At 65.8% G+C, this 18616-nt stretch overlaps 1 protein-coding gene across 2 annotated transcripts in view; it reads right to left on the bottom strand.

Annotated features, from left to right (window-relative positions):
• CASKIN1 (CASK interacting protein 1) overlaps positions 1 to 18616 on the bottom strand; it is a 31208-nt gene that overhangs the window by 5714 nt on the left and 6878 nt on the right. The window contains exons 2-16 of one of the 2 annotated variants that reach the window (XM_077187054.1): positions 11007 to 11058; positions 8805 to 8902; positions 8570 to 8715; positions 8391 to 8486; positions 7954 to 8084; positions 7775 to 7883; positions 7364 to 7472; positions 7159 to 7253; positions 6962 to 7079; positions 5333 to 5548; positions 3421 to 3528; positions 3174 to 3292; positions 1861 to 1948; positions 242 to 339; positions 10 to 120 (exon numbers count right to left, since the gene is read on the bottom strand). In XM_077187054.1, the coding sequence (XP_077043169.1) occupies positions 10 to 120; positions 242 to 339; positions 1861 to 1948; positions 3174 to 3292; positions 3421 to 3528; positions 5333 to 5548; positions 6962 to 7079; positions 7159 to 7253; positions 7364 to 7472; positions 7775 to 7883; positions 7954 to 8084; positions 8391 to 8486; positions 8570 to 8715; positions 8805 to 8902; positions 11007 to 11058 (1694 nt within the window). The remainder of the gene's footprint in view (positions 1 to 9; positions 121 to 241; positions 340 to 1860; positions 1949 to 3173; positions 3293 to 3420; positions 3529 to 5332; positions 5549 to 6961; positions 7080 to 7158; positions 7254 to 7363; positions 7473 to 7774; positions 7884 to 7953; positions 8085 to 8390; positions 8487 to 8569; positions 8716 to 8804; positions 8903 to 11006; positions 11059 to 18616) is intronic. The other variant, XM_054643510.2, reaches the window with a different exon arrangement.

The raw sequence follows: 18616 nt of genomic DNA, 5'->3' as shown, positions 1-18616 counted from the left end.
CGGCCCCACCTCCGGCGTCATCCGGCTGATGGTGGTGATGTCGTAGCCGGCGTTGATGAAGTTGGGAGCGTAGAGCTGCAGCTGGAACTTGCAGAGCCACTGGTACACGGCCTCCGAGCTCTGGCGAGAGGGGACAGATGGATGGGGGCAGCCCTGGGGATGGGGACCCGCCACTCCTGCCCATGTCCCCCAAGCTGTCCCCACCACACGCTCCCCACGGCACCCAGCGCTCCCCGCTCACCTTCCCCTCTGATGGAGGCTCCATTTTCTTCAGCTGGGGCTCGGCGGGGGGCTGGGGGGCGTAGGGGGAGCTGGCCACGCTCTGCGACCGCGACGAACCTGCCGGAGGGGCGGCGGTCAGCGCGGCCCGGCCCCGGGCTCCGGCCAAGGGAAGGGAGAGCCGAGCCCTGCCCTGGCGGGGTGCCACAGCCACAGCCCCAGGCTGGCAGGGCCAAGGGGGGCACAGGAGAGCACACGGGACACCCAGCCCAGCAGAGCAGCCCGGAGCACCCGCAGTGCCCCGGACAGGGTGCTGCTCCTCGGGGAGGGGCAGGAGAGCTGCTGTACCCGAGCAATGGGACCCAGCCAGAGCTGTCCCCCAGAGCCAGTGTCCCTGGAGCCCAGGCAGCAGCCAGAGGGTCCCTCTGCCCAAAACCCTCGGGCCACACTCCTCTGGCCTTGCCACCCGCCAGGCAGGCTCACAGGAGCGTTCATCCCTTGGGCTCCCCCACGGGCATCCCTTGGTGCCCTCCCTGCAGGGTAAGAGGGGCTGCCCTGAAATTCTTCCCTCGTGTCTGATCAGGATGGACAAGAGAAGCCCCTTCTCCCCCCACCAGCAACTGCATCTTCTGTGTGTGTGTGTGCGCGTGCATGTGTGTGTGCATGTGTGTGTGCCTCCTCCCTGTGTGTGCATGTGTGTGTGTGCGTGTGCATCCCCCTGTGTGTGCATCCCCCTGTGTGTGCATCCCCCGTGTGTGTGTGTGTGTGTGTGTGCGCGTGTGCATCCTCCCTGTGTGTGCATCCCCCCGTGTGTGTGTGTGTTTGTGTGTGTGTGTGCGTGTGCATTCTCCCTGTGTGTGCATCCTCCCTGTGTGTGCATCCCCCCTGTGTGTGCATCCTCCCTGTGTGTGCATCCTCCCTGTGTGTGCATCCCCCCTGTGTGTGCATCCCCCCTGTGTGTGCATCCTTCGGGCATCTGCATCCCTCTCGCGTGGGCATCCTCCTCACATGTGCATCCCTCTGCCGTGTGCATCTCCCTCACGTCTGCATCCCACTTGCGTCTGCATCTCTCCAGCATGTTTCCCCCTCTCCCTAGCAACGTCTGCCCCCCCTCCCCGCGTGCCCACCGCCCTCCCTGGGCGCGCCCCCTCCCCTGAGCGCATCCCCCTGCCCAGCTCTCTCTGCCCGCAGCCCGGGCAGCTCCGGGCATCCCCCCACGCCCACCCCCACGTGTGCCTCTCCCGTCTGTCCCCCCGCTCCCCGCTCCCGTGCCAGTCCCGTGGCGTGGGCACCCCGGTGGCGTGGCCGTGCTCCCGCAGCCCCCCGGACGGCGGTGCCGGGGGTGGGGGGACCCCGCTCGGGCTCCAGCAGGGCTGGCGGGGGCGCCAGGGAAGGGAAGGGGCCGGGGAGCAGCGGTGCCCCCCCTGCCCGCCCCACGCCGCCCCCCGCCCCCCACGGGCCCCCACTAACCGAGGCAGGAGAAGGCCTGGCAGCAGCCGAAAGGCGACAGAGTCATTTTTTACCCACACGTTTTTCTTCTGGCGACGGGTGCCGTGGCAATAAAAAAAAAGACAAATCCCTGGATCCACGGCACGGCCAGGGCTCCTCCTGCTCCGGCAGCCGGGCGGCCGCAGCACGCACCTGCGGGGATGTCCTGCGCCTTGGCCGGCCCATCGCCCACGGCAGACTCTTGCGCAGAAGCCTTCTGGGAAAGGACCGTTGCCAGCAGCTGAAAAACACCCCGGCAAGGGGGGAGAGCAGGCGGCAGTGAGGCGGGCGGAGGGGGCCGGCGGGCCGGGGGTGCGTGTCGCGGGTGTCGCCGGTGTCGCGGGTGTCGCCGGTGTCGCGGGTACCATGGATGCTGCGGGTGCTGCCAGCTCGGGCGAGGGTGGGCAGGGAGGGTTGCAGCAGATTTCGGCGGCAGCGGGGAGAGCGGGAGCAGCAGATGGTGCTTTGCCGGCAGCAGGAGCCCACGGCACCGCCGCACCCCAAAGCCAGCCTGGCACACGCCCAGCCCAGGCTGCTGGCACGGGCTGGGGGTCCCCTGTGCCCGCAGGATGGAGCCCCCCTGGCTGGCAGCGTGCTGAGGCTCAGGGGCACATGGGCACAGAGGGCAGGGTGCCAGGGATGTGGGCTGGAGGGCGCTGGGGCTGCTGGGCTGGCAGGTGCCATTGCCAGGGAATGGGACATCCCAGGGGCACTGCAGGGCTATTGTGGCAGTGGTGGCAGGGCAGCGTGCAGCGCGGTGTGCGGTGCTGGTGGCAGCAGTGCATGGTGGCAGTGTGCCAGGCCAGTGGCAGCAGTGCATGGTGCTGGTTGCAGTGCATGTTGCTGGTTGCAGTGTGCCATGCCAGTGGCAGCAGTGCATTGGTAGCAGTGTGCCAGGCTGGTGGCAGCAGTGCATTGGTAGCAGTGTGCCAGGCTGGTGGCAGCAATGCATTGGTGGCAGTGTGCCAGGCCAGTGGCAGCAGTGCATTGGTAGCAGTGTGCCATGCCAGTGGCAGCAGTGCATTGGTTGCAGTGTGCCAGGCCAGTGGCAGCAGTGCATTGGTAGCAGTGTGCCAGGCTGGTGGCAGCAGTGCATTGGTGGCAGTGTGCCAGGCCAGTGGCAGCAGTGCATGGTGCTGGTTGCAGTGTGCCAGGCTGGTGGCAGCAGTGTGTGCAGGACAGAGCACAGTGCAGAGGCCCCTGCAAGTGGCAGCAGAGACATGGCACAGCAGCCCCGATGGACCTGTGGAATGTTTTGCAGGGGCTGAGCCCAGGCCCAGGCAGCACTCAGGGTGGAGGGGACAGGCTGGTGGCCGCTGTCGGTGACAGCATAGCTGGTGGCACACAGGGTATCGATGAGACTGCACAGCACCCAGTCAAGCACCAGCTGAGGTCAGGGCAGGCAGCAAACGCTGCAGGAGTGCAGCCAGCAGCAGCTGGCACGGCCGCCTCAGGGCTCTCCTTACCTTGACGCCCTCGGAGCCGGCGTGCAGGGCGTGCGCCCCGCTGCCCGCGCTCTGCCCGCTCCCCGAGCTGCGCGCCGAGGCCACGCTGCCCGTGCTGCCCAGGCTGCTGCGGTCACCACCTGCACACAGAGGAGAGGCTGTCAGGGCTCTGTGCCCCGCTCCTAGGGGACACCACGGCACGGCCGTGCCCCAGGGAGCCGCCATCGCCGCGTCCTGGCACGCGCTCTGCGTCCCACCGGTGCCGTACCTGCGAAGGGTTTCCGCAGCACCCAGATCTCCTCGGCGGGCGCTGCCGTGGCCGATCCGCCCTGCGACGGGGACAGGTGGGACGGGCTCATGTCGGCCCCGCGGGACCCTTGGTGGCAGAGCAGAGAGAGTGGCTGTCAGGCGTGTGGCGCTGCGCTCAGGCTCGCACGGCTGTGGCACGGGGAGGTGACCACGGCCCCGGGACTGGCGCTGCTGCAGGTGGGAACAGCCCCACAGGGAAGGCGTGGGGACCCCGGCTGTGTCCGTGCCCAGGGATGCCAGAGCCATCCTAGGGCCTTGTCCCACCCCAAGCTGGCAGAGGTGACAGTGACCAGCCCTGGACTCTGCTGTGCAGAGCATCCCTTCCTCACTGCCAGCCAGGGACAGACCATGGTGGGGTGTTCCAGTGCCCTGGCTGAGCCTGGACAAAGGACAGGAACCGTGTCATCCCTTCATGGGACAGGATGGGGACATGACCCGGTGCAGGGAGCAAAGGGAGCTGGGCAAACTCAAGCAGTGGGGACCAGGGTTCCCACCCCACTGTCCCCTGTCCCAGGCAGTGCTGGCCATGTCCCTGCAGCTGCCTGCATCCATCTGCGGGGACCCAGGGGCTGTGCAGGGCCAGGCACCGGGTGTTGAAACCCTGGTGACACACAGGGGACACAGCAGTGGATGAGAGGACCTGGCCCTCCTCTGGGGCACAGCTTGAGGGTCACCCCAGGGCACGGCTCCTCACCAGCTCACTGTGCTGGCCACCTCTGCCAGGTCCCACTTGCACCAGGGACAGCCAGCTCCGAGTGCAGGGGGAAAACAGCATCAGGTGAGATGGACAGCAGCCCTACAAGGCCAGTGCTGCCACAGCCCCACCACGGCTCCGCCATTGTCCTGCGAGCCATGGGGCACTGCCACCCCACCACCAGCCATGGGGTGTTGCCACCTCACTGCCAGCCAGGCCAGTTCTGTTCATGGAGCTGCTCACTCCAACAGCACCAACCGTAGCAGGGGGACAGGTGGTATAAGGTGATAAAGTCACTGAAGGAGCACAGCAGGGGACAAACAGCCTCACCAAATCAGGCTGGGGCATCTCTGAGCTGCACATGCCATGGTCGCACCAAGGAGCCTGGGCTTGTGCAGCTCCATGCGACCCCAGCAGGAGAGAAAGCCCCAGGGAAAAGAAGTGCTCCCTTGTCCCCAGTGCCAGCAGGGCCACCCAGTGCCCCAACACAACCTCTTTAGCCACTGCCACTGGGGCATGTGCAAAGACCCCTGGCCCCAGCCATCGAGGACAGAGCCCCTGCAACCCCATGCTCCTGATGCACAGCCCTGCAGCATCTGTCACGTGCCTGTGTCCCAGGGACGGTCCCCAGGGTTCAGCCGGGCTCTGCCTGTGCTGAGCCAGCCCCGAGAGCATCCCCTGGGAAAGCCCCCAGAGCCACAGCCCCTTCCAGCCCCGTGTGCACAGCCAGGACCTGGTCAGAGCTGGGCCCTGCAGGGAGGCTGTGGCCAGCAGAGGGTCCCTGAGCCCGTGGCACAGAGCGGTGGCACAGAGCGGTGGCACTGAGCTGTGGCACTGCGCTGCCTGCCCTGCCTGGCACAGGGCTGCGAGTGCTTTGGGGGTGCCCATGCACCCAGGCAGGAGCACAGGGGACACCGGGGTGGGGAGGGTGGCTGTGCCTTGGGCACTCGCTGTGCCAGCAGCACTGGAGCAGGTGTGGGAGGGAGCGGTGGCAGCGTGTGCCACCCGAGTGCCCCCGCTGCATGCATGCACGCGCATGCACACGCTGCATGCACACACACACACCCTGCAGGCCCCCGTGAGGGGGAGAGGCCGAGCAGAGAGAGAGGACTCGACACACGCTTTAAAGGAAAAGAAAGGAAAATCCATGGAGAGCACGAAGCGAGCGGTGAACTACCTTGTCCGTAACGCGGCTCGTCGGCACTGCTAGGGGAGAGCCTGTGATAGCCAAAGGAACTGAAAAGAGTCTGATGGGAATGTGGTGGTGGAGGTGGAGGTGGAGGCAGGGAATGGAACGGATGGGACGAGGCGTCACCGTTTAGCACAGCAGCCCCGTAAGCCGGGAGCGGGATCTTTTGGAAGTGTTGGGGGATTGTTACAGTCTCCCATGAACCTGATAATAAAACATAACAAGAGACAAAATGAAAAGAATCAAAATAATAGAGACACGCTCAGTGCCGCCAAAAAAGGAAAAAAAAAGAAAAAGAAAAAGAAAAGAAAATAAAAGAAAGGGGGGAGAAGGCAGCAAATCAAAAATGCGACCAAAGGGACGTGGAGAAGCCAGAACTGAGACCCAGGCGAGGCGGAGCGGAGCCGAGGAGCAGCAGCGGAGCTCAGCACAGGCACAGCCCAGCACAGGGCACGGACACATCCCCGGGACAGCCCCAGGGCCAGCTCACGGGCTCTCACAGCCAGGCTGTGGGTCCTGCTCCCTGCAGGGCCATCCCGGGGCAGCGGGGCTGCAGGCAGGGCTGGGCTGGGGCTGCACCCCTGTGTGCGGGGGTGAGCTGTGACACAGTGCCTGCACCCCACACTGCTGCCACCAGGGTGGCTACAGAGCTCCACAGCCTGGCTAGCGCTGCTGTGGGCCAGCTGCAGCCCAGGAGCACAGAGCTCAGCCCGGGAGACATGGATGGCATCTCTGCTACTGGCATACACCCATACCTGGAGGGTGGCTCTGACCCTGCCTGTCCAGCACCAGGTGCCTCCAGGGGTGCTGTGGGTTGCCTGGCAGCCACTTGTACTGCCGGGCTCCTGAGATACTGTTCAAGTGCCACCATTGCCTGCCCATGTCCCCATGATGTGGCTGCCCCCAGGATCCAGTCCCGGGGCTGGGGTGAAATGGTTGATGTGGGGCCTTTCAATGCTGCCTGCAGAGGCACCAGCCCCATTGGGGCTCTCCTGGCAGAGGACACAGCCCAGGGACATCCCAAGGGACTGTCCCCAGGAATCTAAAGGGATGATGATGGGAATGGGGATGGGAACAGGCAGCCACAGGGCAGGGGAGCAGAGGCCGATCCCTGAGATGGCCCCTGGCCGGAAAGACGCTCCCTGTGTGGCAGCATCAGCTCCCTGGCACTGGTGCCCAGCCCCTGCACAGACCCTGAGCACCAGCCCCTGCGACCCCACTGCTGTGCCTGTCCCTCCAAACCACAGTGACACCCCTGGGTCTCCTCATGCACCAACCTCCCAGCACCTCAAACGCCTCCCCCAGCCCAAGGGCAGCCAGGGCTGACCCCCAAACACCCCAGGGCTGCCAGCCCCAAGCCCCAAGACACCGACCCCACAGACACCACGGGAACACGGACCCCGCACACTGGATGGGAGCGCCAGCCCCACAGGCACCATGAGGACGCTGACCCCACACGCTTTAGGCACCGTCCCCACGCCCACGGCGGGGACACCGACCCCACATGCATGAGGGGCATCACCCCTGTTTGCCTTCACCGCTGCAGCCCCCACACCCCTGTCCCCACCAAGCCAGGATGGGCTCCCCAGGGCTGGGGGTGCAGGGGGGATTATTTGCCTGTTCGTTTGCTTATGGCCTCGACGAGGCTGGAGGGGAAGTATCCCACGCGGTCGTTGCCGGTGCGGTTGTCGTGGATGCAGCCCTTCCACCGCCCGTCCGCGTGCTGCTCCAGCACCTGCGGAGGCGCCGGGTCAGGGCCGGGCCGGGGCTGGCACTGCCACCGCGCTGTCCCCGGCCCCCCCGGCCGCACTCACGGTGATGACGTCCCCGGCTTTCACGTTGAGGCTGGTCAGGTCGTAGTTGTTGCAGTAGTCCTTGACGGCCCGGACCTGCAGAGCTGCAGAGGCGTCTGCGGGACGGAACGGGAGCGTCAGCGGCCGCTTGCCCCACGGGGGTTGGCACCCCCAGCCCGGCGTCCCTCGTGCCAGCACGGCCGCTCTGTGCCCTCCAACCCCCTACCCCGCAGCATCTGCTTGATCTCCTTGCTGGCCTGGCTGGTGGTGAACTGGTTGACGATGTCCAGAGCCGTCTGGTTGTAGGTGTTCCTGACGTGGGCGTTGATCCCGCTCTGCAATGGCACCGAGAGGGATTGGGAGGAGGCTGGTCCCCGTCCTGCCACCCCTGGGACTCCCTAGGCCACCAGCAGACCAGCAGCTGGAGGGCACAGCCCTCAGACCTTTGTGTGTACCCCCCTTGTGACCCTCACCCCTCGGTGTGCACCCCCAGGACCCTCGGAGCCTTGGTGCATCCCCTCCAGGACCCTCAGCTCTGCTCCCAGGGAGAGCTGCACAGGCTGCTCTGAGCCCCCAGCTGTGGGGGCTGGGTTGGGGGTGCCTGGGGGCATCTGGGGGTGCCGAGGGGGGCCCTTACATCCAGCAGCAGCCGCACCACGTCCGTTTTGCCGCAGAGCGCGGCCTCGTGCAGCGCCGTGCCCGCCTTGGTCTGCCGGTTGATGTCGATGCCAGCCTGCAGCAGGAGCCTGCGGGGGACAGCGGGGTCAGGGGGGCACGGGGGGCGCTGGTGCTGCCCCCCCTGCCCGCGGCACGCACCGGATGATGTCGATGTGGCCGTTCTTGGCGGCGAGGTGCAGGGGGCTGGTGCCGTTGGGGTCGGTGGTGTCCCCCGGTTTGGGCTCCAGCAGCGCCGCGCACATGTTGCTGTTCAGGAGCAGTTGGACCACCTGGCTCAGCAAACACAGACGGAGCAGGGCTGCAAGGGCGGCTCGGCCGCCCCCCAGGGCTGCAGCCCCCAGCCCCTGGCCCCTGGCCCCTGCCTCCCCACTGCCAGCAGCCAGACTCCCCTGTGGTAGTGGCACTAAACACCCCCATGCCGGCCATCCCTGTGCCCTGCCACCTGCCCCAGGACCTCACAGTGCTCCTGTCCCCCCCTGGGATCTCACAGTGCCCCTGTCCCCACCTGGGACCTCAGAGTGCCCCTGTCCCCTCCCAGTCCTCCTCTGGGGACACCCAGCCCTGCAAGAACTTACCCCGACCCGGCCAAACTCGCATGCCAGGTCCAGGGGTGTCTTCCCCGAGTTGTCCATGATGCAGGGGTTGGACTGGTGCTGCAGGAGCATCTCGGACTGGGGACAAGCAAGACCCCGACCCGGTGAGGGCAGGGGTGGAGGGGTGGCACCACCCCCTGCCAGCCCCGTGCCCTCCGTACCACGTCGTAGTGCCCGTGCTGTGCTGCCAGGTGCAGGGGGATCTGGCCCTCGTCCGACGGGATGTTCACAGAGGAGCCTGCCTTCAGCACCATTTTCATGGGCTCCTTCTTGCCCTGCCAGGCCGCGTAGTGCAGGGGCCTCATGCCTGCAGGGGCAAGAAGCCGTGAGCCTTCCATGTGCCAAGGCAGCGGGCAGAGCCTGCGGGGGACACGGGGCAGGGGACCCGGGACTCACCTTTGTTGTCCTTGATGTCCACGGCAGCCTGTGCCTCCAGCAGCAGCGAGATGAGCTCTGTGTTGCCATTAAGTGCTGCATGGTGCAGAGCCGAGAACCTGGGGACCGGGCTGGTGTCAGGGGCCACTGTCCCCTCACGGCCCTGCCAAGCCCTGCCCAGCACCGCGGCCTCCGACCTGCACCTCTGCAGCACCCAGGCCTGCTCTGCCCTCCATGTGCCCATGTCCCCAGGAAAGCCACCCCATATCCCTCTGTGGGCTTTGGGGTGAGAGCTGCTGCAGGCCTGGGAGTGCTGAGACCCCGCCGGGCTGGAGGTGCTGGGCAGGGCAGGCACAGAGGGTGGGGTACCGGGGAGCCCCCTCCTCAGTGACCCACTTGCCCCAGGCTGGCCCCAGCAGTGCGGCCACGAGCACAGATGGCAGCGCTGCCGTGCCCGGTGCCGGGCCGTGGGGTGGGGAAAGCCCCCGGCCCCGCACCCGCTCTGCTCCGGCAGCTCCCAGAGGCTCCCGCCTGGGAAGCAGGCCAGGAGCTGACCTACTTGTGCTCCCGGCAGTGCATCCTCCGTGCGGCTGCGCTGGCACCCACTGTGCCACTGCTCGGGGCCCTGGCCCTGCACAGCGTCCCCGTCCCCTCCCCAGGGCCACCCCGGTGTCACCACCAGAGCATGGGAGCCCCCGGGACACTCTGGCCTGTGGCTGCCCGGTGCCCAAGGGGCAGCTGTGGGTGACAATGCCCCTGGCCCTGTTCCCCGGTGCCCATGGAGCTGTGGGTGACAATGCCCCTGGCCCTGTTCTCCAGTGCCCACGGAGCTGTGGGTGACAATGCCCCTGGCCCTGTTCCCCAGTGCCCATGGAGCTGTGGGTGACAATGCCCCTGGCCCTGTTCCCCAGTGCCCATGGAGCTGTGGGTGACAATGCCCCTGGCCCTGTTCCCCAGCCCCAGCTGGGGGGACCCATCCCATGGGGAGCAGGCTCCAGGCACGGCGGTGCCCACAGAGCTGTGGCTGCCATCCCCGGCGGGGAGCGGCGATGTGAGCAGACAGCCTGCACAGGAGGCCGATCCCCAACGTCTGCCTGGGAAATGTCAACATTTTCCGCTCCACCGCCCTGCTCAGATCCGCTCAAGATGGTGCAAATCGCAGCCTGCCCCGGGGCTGCCTCGGGGGCTTCCCTCGGGCACCTCATGGCCCAGCCGGCCACCTCAGCCACGAGCCGGGGAGCAGGGCACCAGGGCCAGCACGGGGACACCAGCATGGTGCTCATCCACACGGGGACACCAGCAGAGCTCACACAGAGCGGAGCACAGCCGGGCTGCAGCCTGGATCCCGGGGGATCCTTTCCAGGAGCAGTGCTGGAGGTTGGAGGCTGCTCCCCTTGAGCTTCAGCACCCTCTGAACCTTCCAGGAGCCGGACACGAGCTGGGCCCTGCCTGCAGCTCCCCAGCCCTGCCACGATGCTCAGCCCTGCTGTGGCCTGCTGGCTCTGCCGAGCCTGAGGTGGCCCCGGGGGTGGTGCCCCCTTGCCCTTGGCACAGCGATGAGCTGGCAGGTACCAGGGGATGCCCACTGCCACCACCCTGGTGACGAGGATGAGGAGGCAGCTGGGCTGCTGTGGCCATACATCCCCAGGGCATGGCCTCCTGTTCTGCTGCTCTCCCTGGCATTGCCCTGGCACAGCAGAGGGAACAAGTGGCATCACATCGTGCTGCTGCCCTGCTCAAGGGGGATCTCAGGGCGGGGGGAGCCGGGGGCAGCTGCTGCCCAGCCCCACAAGCAGCACTCCCACGGCAGCATCCCCTGTGCAGGGCCCCGCTGTCTCCCTGCAGCCTCATTAGTGTGATTAGCAGGGTGGTCTGCGGCCCCTTTCTGCTGCTCCTGCCCCTTGGATGTGGCTGTGCAGCATCACCCGTGCCTGGCAGGGTCACGGCTCTCCCACCCAACTCCCCACAGGGCTGAGCTCCCGAGGAGCCCCCCAGGGCTGGGAAAAGTGTGGTGAGATGTGGGGCACAGCCCTGCCTCTGCCTCCAGCACCGGCTCTGGGTGCAGGCAGGGCTCAGCGATGTGGGCTAATGGGGCCAGAGCCCTGGAGCTGGCAGCTTGGAGAGCCTGGCATTGGCACACAGGCACTGGGCACTCCCACAGCAGGGGCACCCCCTGCTCACAGCACCCACAGCACCCACACCCGGGCTGGGGCTCCCACTCACCCGTCCGTGTCCTGGAAGTTGACATTGACTCTCTTTGCTGATCCGAGGAGCTCTGGAAGGGAGGGAAGGGGACAGGGTGTTAGAGGAGGTGGCTGGTGCGGGGACACGGGGCACACCAGGGAGGGGACGTGGTGGCAGCTCCAGCTTTCTCTGCCTACCAAGGCTGGGGCTCCCTGCAGCTCCACAGGGGCTGTGTGAGGCTGCCTGAACCTGCAGGAGGAGGCTCAGGGTGGGGGTCCCTGCTGAAGGTGGCAGAGCCCGGGGGCCCCTCCTGGCACCAGCTTCTGCCCATTCTCTCCTAGGGCTCCCCCCTGGCTCCTCCACCTGGCTGAGGCTCTGGAATGGCCCCTGCAGCCCCTGCTGGGCAGAGCTCAGCACATTCCCCTGTACCCCCGGCCCCCCCTGCACTGCCCTCCCCACCCTTCTGGGAAATTAAACCGCGCCGGGGCAATCCAATTAGCAGCACGAGGAAGGATGGAGCCAGATTTACATAAGATTTACCCGAAAAACGCCACTCAGGCTTTCCAGTGAGCTGCTCTTCCCACAGCGGGAGCAGGAGAAGGAAGAGGAGGGCGGGAGCAGCACGGCAGAGCCCCACAGGGGACCCACACAGCAGCCCCTGAGCCCAACACAGTGAGCACAGCTCCAGCCCTGAGTCCATGGGAGAGGACCCAAAGGCTGCATGGCCTGGCAGGGAGAATGGGCAAAGGCACTCGAAGCCAGGGACAAGCTCTTGTTGGGAGAAGCTGGCTGGAAGGGGCTGCTTCAGGCAGGGAAAGGGAATGTGGGGCCAGAGAGACACTCCCTGTGTGCCTTGGCCGTGGCCTTGCTCTCTCCCCCTCTACGGTGTCCCCTTGTCAGTGTCCCTGTGTTTATTGAATGATTGGACACAAGGCTGTGCCACAGCCCAGGAGCCTCTGCATGGACAAACAGGGCTCAGAGGGCACCAGCAGCAGGAGGGGTGGCTGTGTCCATCCCCAACCCTCAAACCTGGGCAGTGGTGCCGGGCTCAGCCAGCCCTGCCCAGGCCATGCAGCACAGATGGGCCCAGGAGTGGCCAGGACAGAGGCTCTGTCTCATGGCTGCCCCCTGCACTCCAGGGCTGCCCAGGTGTCCGAGCTGCAGGACATTTGCTAATGCTGACACAGCCCAGTGTGACAGGTGACAGCTGCAGAGGACAGGTTCCATGAGCCACAGCAACCACCCTCCAGCCACCAGGTGCCCAGGCTCTCCTCCCAGCTGAGGTGCCTCATGTGGGATGAGAAGGAGCACTGCAGGCTGCCTGGAGAGGGACAGGGACACCTTGGGGTCGCCAGGGTGTGGGCAGGGACAGGAATGGCACGGAAGCCCCCAGATCCCATCCCTGCCGTAGCATCCCCGTGCTGCTCCCCTGGGAAGAGCTGCCCATGAGTGGTGGGCAGAGCCCCTGTGACACCGGGAGTGACCCAGTCCCCGCAGCCCCGCGCTGCCGCCAGCGTCCCCAACAAAGGCGCATTCAGCCCCGTGGAGAGGAGCCCAGCGCCGCTTCCGCTGCTCCCCGCGCCAGGAGCCAGCTCCCAGGAGAGGGGCCGAGCTGCCCCCAGGGATGCCAGGGCCAGCGGACAAAAGGAGCCGTGGGCGCAGGAGCGGCACCGTGCCCGGCGCTGGCTCCAGCCTGCGGCCCCGAGACGGGCCCCGAGACGGGCGATGGGGCCTTGCGGACGGACGGACGGACAGACGGACGGACGGATGGACACTGTCAGCAGGTCTGCAGGGCCTGGCCTTTCCCACGGGTTGATCCCAGCCAGGGGCTGGCACGGGGCAGTGCCCGGGCATCAGGGTGCAGTGGTGATGGCGATCCCCAGGCACGTGCCACCCTCGGCATCACCAAACCACCATGGCCCCAGCGCAGCGTAGCGGCAAATCTTTCCTCCCTGCACCTGCAGGAGAGGCTGCGGCTGCCAAAATCTGTTTAGCACTTCCATCACTGCCCGTGCCAAGTGCTTAGTCAGTGACTTCCAGCCATGCAGTGGTTTGACTTTCCTTAAAGCTCTGGAAGTGGCCGTCAGCGTGCCGAAGGCAGCTGGAGCACGGAGCCCAGCTGGGGTCTCAGAAAAACCCCAGTTCCCAGAGCAGGAGGGAAGGATGGCTGCCCTGGTCACCACGTCCACAGTGAGATTTGCAGCCAGTCTGGGGGCAACAAAAGCCGGGAGAGCTCATTAATGGCTGGGAATTAATGACAAGGAACATTCTTCCGCTAACAAGGCAGGGAGAAGGGAGCTGAGTGCTTCCAATTAAAATATCAGCTACAAAAGGAGATGGGCACAGTGGGGAGGAGAGCAGAGCTCCTTCATGGCCACACTGCCAGTGAGCACCCAGTGTGTCCCTGGCTGTCCTCTCTGCTGGGATCACTGGAGGGTGGCAGGGACCACTGAGCCCCTGCAGTCACCATCCTGCCCTCTCCATGCAGGTGCCATCAGGAAGGTGCTTTTGCAGGGGTGGCACATCTTTGCTCAGACAGCCTGAGCCCCACCACCATCCTTGGGACACCCCAGTGTCCCCTCTTGGCTCCCCATGGGCTGCTCAGGTGATGGTTGTGCCGTGTGGGGTCACAGGGCTCCCCTGGTGTCTCATGGCCCAGCTCTCCACCGTTCTCAGAGCTGTTTGCGCCCCACAAACACCCTGGGGGCAGGACCAGGATGCCAGCCCCAGGGAAGGGGGGCACACACAGGCCCTGGCACCGCGGGGTGCAGCTCAGTGTGCAGCGGGAGCCGCAGCGTCTGCCATCGACACCAGCTATAAACAGCGCCTGCCGGAGTAAACAGCGCGGCGGGAGCGGCCTGCCCTGCTCCCAGGAACGCCTTCACTCAAACACAGGCACTGCAGGAGCGAAATCACGCTCGGGTTGAGCCCGGCGCTCCGCGTGCAGCCCCGGCCCCGGCGGGCACCACGGTGCAGGCGACGCACGGGCAGCTGGCACGTGCAGGGCCTGTGCATGGGAACCCGCTCTGCCCCACCCCAGGGTCACCGGGGCTCCTGCCGCTGTGCCTGGCAGCTGCTTTGGGCACCCTGGAGCATGCCAGGAGGAGGCCCCCGTGCCCAACCACAGCTCTGGGCACTGCAATGCATGGCCATGAGGAGACCCCCGTGCCCAACCACAGCTCTGGGCACTGCAATGCACGGCCATGAGGAGACCCCCGTGCCCAACCACAGCTCTGGGCACTGCGATGCACGGCCATGAGGAGACCCCATGCCCAACCACAGCTCTGGGCACTGCAATGCACGGCCATGAGGAGACCCCCGTGCCCAACCACAGCTCTGGGCACTGCGATGCACAGCCATGAGGAGACCCCTGTGTCCAACCACAGCTCGGGCACTGCGATGCACGGCCATGAGGAGACCCCCGTGTCCAACCACAGCTCGGGCACTGCGATGCACGGCCATGAGGAGGCCCCATGCCCAAGCAGCAATCCCAGTACATGCCCCAGGGAGATCACAGTGCCCAGTCCCTGCTCCAGGTATCCCAGAACACTCTGTATGGAGACACCTGTGCCCAGGCGGCCGGTGTATGCCATGGTGGGACCCCAGTGGCCAAGCACAGCTCTGGGCGCCCCAGTGCAGGTTGCAGTGAACCCCCTGTGCCCAGCTGCTCCATCCCCTCCCTGCACACGTGTCCAAGGCCACGGCCCCACATGGAGGGACTCCTCAGGGGGCTCCTCACCCTTCCCAGCACCGCCTCACGTGCTCCTGCGCCAGCCTCTGCGGCCAGCGCAGCGCCGGCAGCGATCGATGCCCGGCCGGAGCGTGGGGGCTCCCGGCCAAGCCCCCGCTGACGAAGCACATCCTCACCCAGCTCCCCCCAGCAGGCAGCAGGCGGCTGCTCCAAGCAGATGGCTCCAGCCTCCACTAAATCAACATCTACTTAATGAGGGGAAAGCATTGCTGCCCCCTCCCCAGCATGGCGACAGCCGATCAGCCAGGAGAACCCCCCAAATCCTCCTCTCCATCCCTTCCCTCAGCCCTCTGCAGTGACCCCACTCCCCCCCAGCCCCATCCCTGCTGCTTCCCCACTCCCCAGCTCATGTGGGCAGCCAGACCCCCGTGTGTGCCCCCACAAACACAACAGGACCCCACAAGGAGCCAATATCCACAGGGAAGACATTCAAGGCAAGCGCCTGTTTCAGAGACAGGGGGGAGGATCCTGCAGCAGCATCGCTGGGAGCTGCCGGATAAAGGAAGCATCCAAAATAGCTGCTCTTAATTATATCCCTGCTAACGAGCGCCACGCAAACAACGGGCACTGCACGAGGAGCCCTGCCATGGGGGTCTCTTATTCCTCACTGCGAGGATGGGGTCCCCACGGTGGCCTGTGCCACGGGGGGGACCCCACTGAGGCAGCCACAGCAGCCCTGGCTGGGGCTGGTGCTGACGGTGACGCCGGGGAGCCGGTCCTGACAGGGAAAAGCTTGTACTCCTGCAGCCAAGGTCGTGTCAGGCGCTGGGGCCGGCCATGCTCGGATGCTAATGAAGCCGTTATCATCTTCCGATCGATCGGGACTGTATAAATAATGCACCGGGAAGCTCGTTGTGCAGGGAAAGGGATTGCCTGGGGCCAAGGGGTGGCTGGGATGGGATGGAGCCATTGCAGGGCAGGACTTGGCACAGCTGGATCACTGCTGCCCACCACAGCTGGACAGACCTCTCTCACCACAGCTGGACACCCCAGTGCCCATCACAGCTGGATGTTCACTGCCCATCACAGCTGGACAGACACCTCTCACCACAGCTGGATAACAACTGCCCATCACAGCTGGACACCCCGGTGTCCATCACAGCTGGATGTTCACTGTCCACCACAGCTGGACATGCACCTGTCAGCGCAGCTGGACCTCTCAGTATCCACCAATGCTGGATAACAACTGCCCATCACAGCTGGACACCCCAGTGTCCACCACAGCTGGATAACAACTGCCCATCACAGCTGCACACCCCAGTGTCCACCACAGCTGGATAACAACTGCCCATCACAGCTGGACACCCCAGTGTCCACCACAGCTGGATAACAACTGCCCATCACAGCTGGACCTCTCAGTGTCCACCAACACTGGATAACAACTGCCCATCACAGCTGCACACCCACAGCTGTGTGCCCCGCTGCCCGTCCCCAGCCATTCCCCAAATCCCAAGGCACTTTTGGGGGATGCTGCCCGTGTGCCCAGCACAGGTACAGGTGCTCCGGATGCCCGTCCCTGGCAGACCCCTCTCCAGGAAGGGGTGAAATCCGCACTGGAGGCTGGCTGGGCTCTGGCAGCCTGAGTCACCGCACAGCGCTGTCCCCTGGGGCTGCAGGAAGCAGCTTAAATGCAGCTTTCAAGAGGCAGCAGGGACTCCACTGTGATGCTTTTATTTTTACAAAAAGGAAACTTTTCAGTCCCTTGGGATGGCACGGGGCTGAGCCTGTGGGCTGCCAGGGCAGTCGGGGACAGGGGACATGGGTGTACCCATGGCAGAGCCAACCCACCAGGGTTGGGGCTGTCCAGGGGACCCAGCACCCACCAGCAGCTCCTGTGGAGATCCCTGCTCTCCCCCTGTATTCCCAAGCCATATCCTCACCTGACCTTTGCCGTGTGGTACCATGCAGCCAGGCCAAGCCACGCTGCATCAGCCGGACCCCTTTGGGCAGTGCCAGCCCCCCCAGCCCCCCGAGTACCACACGGGGCTCTGCTGAGCAGGGGCTCCCTGGTGACTCGGCCCAGGGCACCCAGGAACGCGGGGAAGCAGCAGCAGGGACGGGCAGGACAGAGATGTGGACAGAGATGTGACAGGGGGACATGGGTGGGACATGAGGGGCTGTGCCCAGCTCTGTGGGACCAGCACCGAGCATCACAGCTGCCTGCTGTGCCCAGTGCCCGGTCCCTGCTGTGCCCGGTCCCTGCCGTGCCCGGTACCAGCCGCCTGCCGTGCCCGGTGCCAGAGCCTGCTGTGCCCGGTGCCAGCCGCACGCCCACACTCGTCTCTGTGGAAATGAATGTTGGTGTCGCTTACAGGGAGCTCTAATTGCCAGCCTGTGGCAAACAGGTAATTTTCAATAATCACCCTGGCTGGAAAGAGCTGCTGCTGGCACAGCGAGGCTGGCATGGCAGGGATGGGGACATGGCTGCTCAGGGCCACTGTCACCTGTGTCTGCCCGTCCATCCATCCATCCATCCATCCATCCATCCATCCATCCATCCATCCATCCATCCATCCATCCCAGCACAGCTGGCACTGCACCTCCTCGGGACACGGGAGCAGACGGAGGTGGGTACACACTACTCACGTCTGCCCTGGGGCAGAGCCCTCCTGCCCCATCCCCATCCCCATCCTCATCCTCCCCGGCTCCTCCCCCTCCTCATCCCCTCTGCACGGCCAGGGAGGAGGGACCCTGTCCGCGCTGGCTGCAGGGCGGGACCTGGAGCTTTGTGCATCTTAAAGCATCATTAACCAAGGCACGGCGGTGATCACTGGCCTCCCATGAACCCGGCACCGTGCAGCAGCACTGGGAAGTGGTGGGAGCCCCTGGTGTGCCTTGAGCGTGTGCACACGTGTGCAAATCTGTGTGCAGGCGGCCCAGATCAGCTCCCAGTGTGCCCTGAGTGTGTGAACATGTGTACATGTCTGTGTGCAGGCAGCCCAGATCAGCTCCTGGTGTTCCCTGAGTGTGTGAACACGTGTGCACATCTGTGTGCAGGTGGCCCAGATCCATCAGAGGCTCTGGGGGCTGCTGCAGCGCTGTCTCTGAGCTCCCAGCCATGCTCAGCTAAACAGGCCCCGGGTTCTATTTAAACCTGATGCCTCCAGAGCCATCGTTTGTCCTCATGCACGGCCGCTGCACCGTGCCCACCTTCTGCTCCAGGGCTGCGTTCCCAGCGGGAATGAGGGGCAGCATGGGCACAGGCACGGGCAGCTCTGTGGCCTGGCAGCTCAGGGGTGTGCCAGTGACTGCCGGGGCTGTGGGCAGCAGGGATGTGCAGCCAGGCCATGGCCGGCATCACCCAGGAGCACAGGGAGTGCAGCTGGAGGCCTCGCACTGCTCCCGCCGGGCTGGCAGCACTGCAGGGGAGGCGCACGGCTGGCAGCACCCGTCCCAGTGTCCCCAGTGCCCCCAGTGTCCCCAGTATCCCCAGTGTCCCCAGTATCCCCAGTGTCCCCAGTGCCCCCAGTGTCCCCAGTATCCCCAGTGCCTGCAGTGTCCCAGTGCCCCCAGTGTCCCCAGTATCCCCAGTGCCCCCAGAGCCCCCAGTGCCCCCAGTATCCCCAGTATCCCCAATGTCCCCAGTGCCCCCAGTGTCTCCAGTGCCCCCAGCACAGGGAGGGGGCTGGCAGGGGCTGGCAGGACCGAGGCTCAGGCAGCCGCTGAGCACACCCGGGGAGCGGGGCTGTGCTGCTGCGGAGCTGCAGGGCTGCGAGGAGCGCGCTGCCGTAAACAGCCCAGCTGCAATGCAGGAGCCGGGCAGCCGTCGCTTTGTCTCTGCTCCAGCGGCTGCCGCGGGCCGGGAACCCGCGGGGCCTCTCGAGGAGCTCCGGCAGTCACATCTGGAAGGGATCAGCGGCTGCTGCTGCCGCCGCCACGAGCCGGCCGTGCCCGGGGC

Source organism: Agelaius phoeniceus, chromosome 16, assembly GCF_051311805.1.
Source record: "Agelaius phoeniceus isolate bAgePho1 chromosome 16, bAgePho1.hap1, whole genome shotgun sequence".
NCBI lineage: Eukaryota > Metazoa > Chordata > Aves > Passeriformes > Icteridae > Agelaius > Agelaius phoeniceus.
This window is presented reverse-complemented; position numbering and strand designations above follow the sequence as displayed.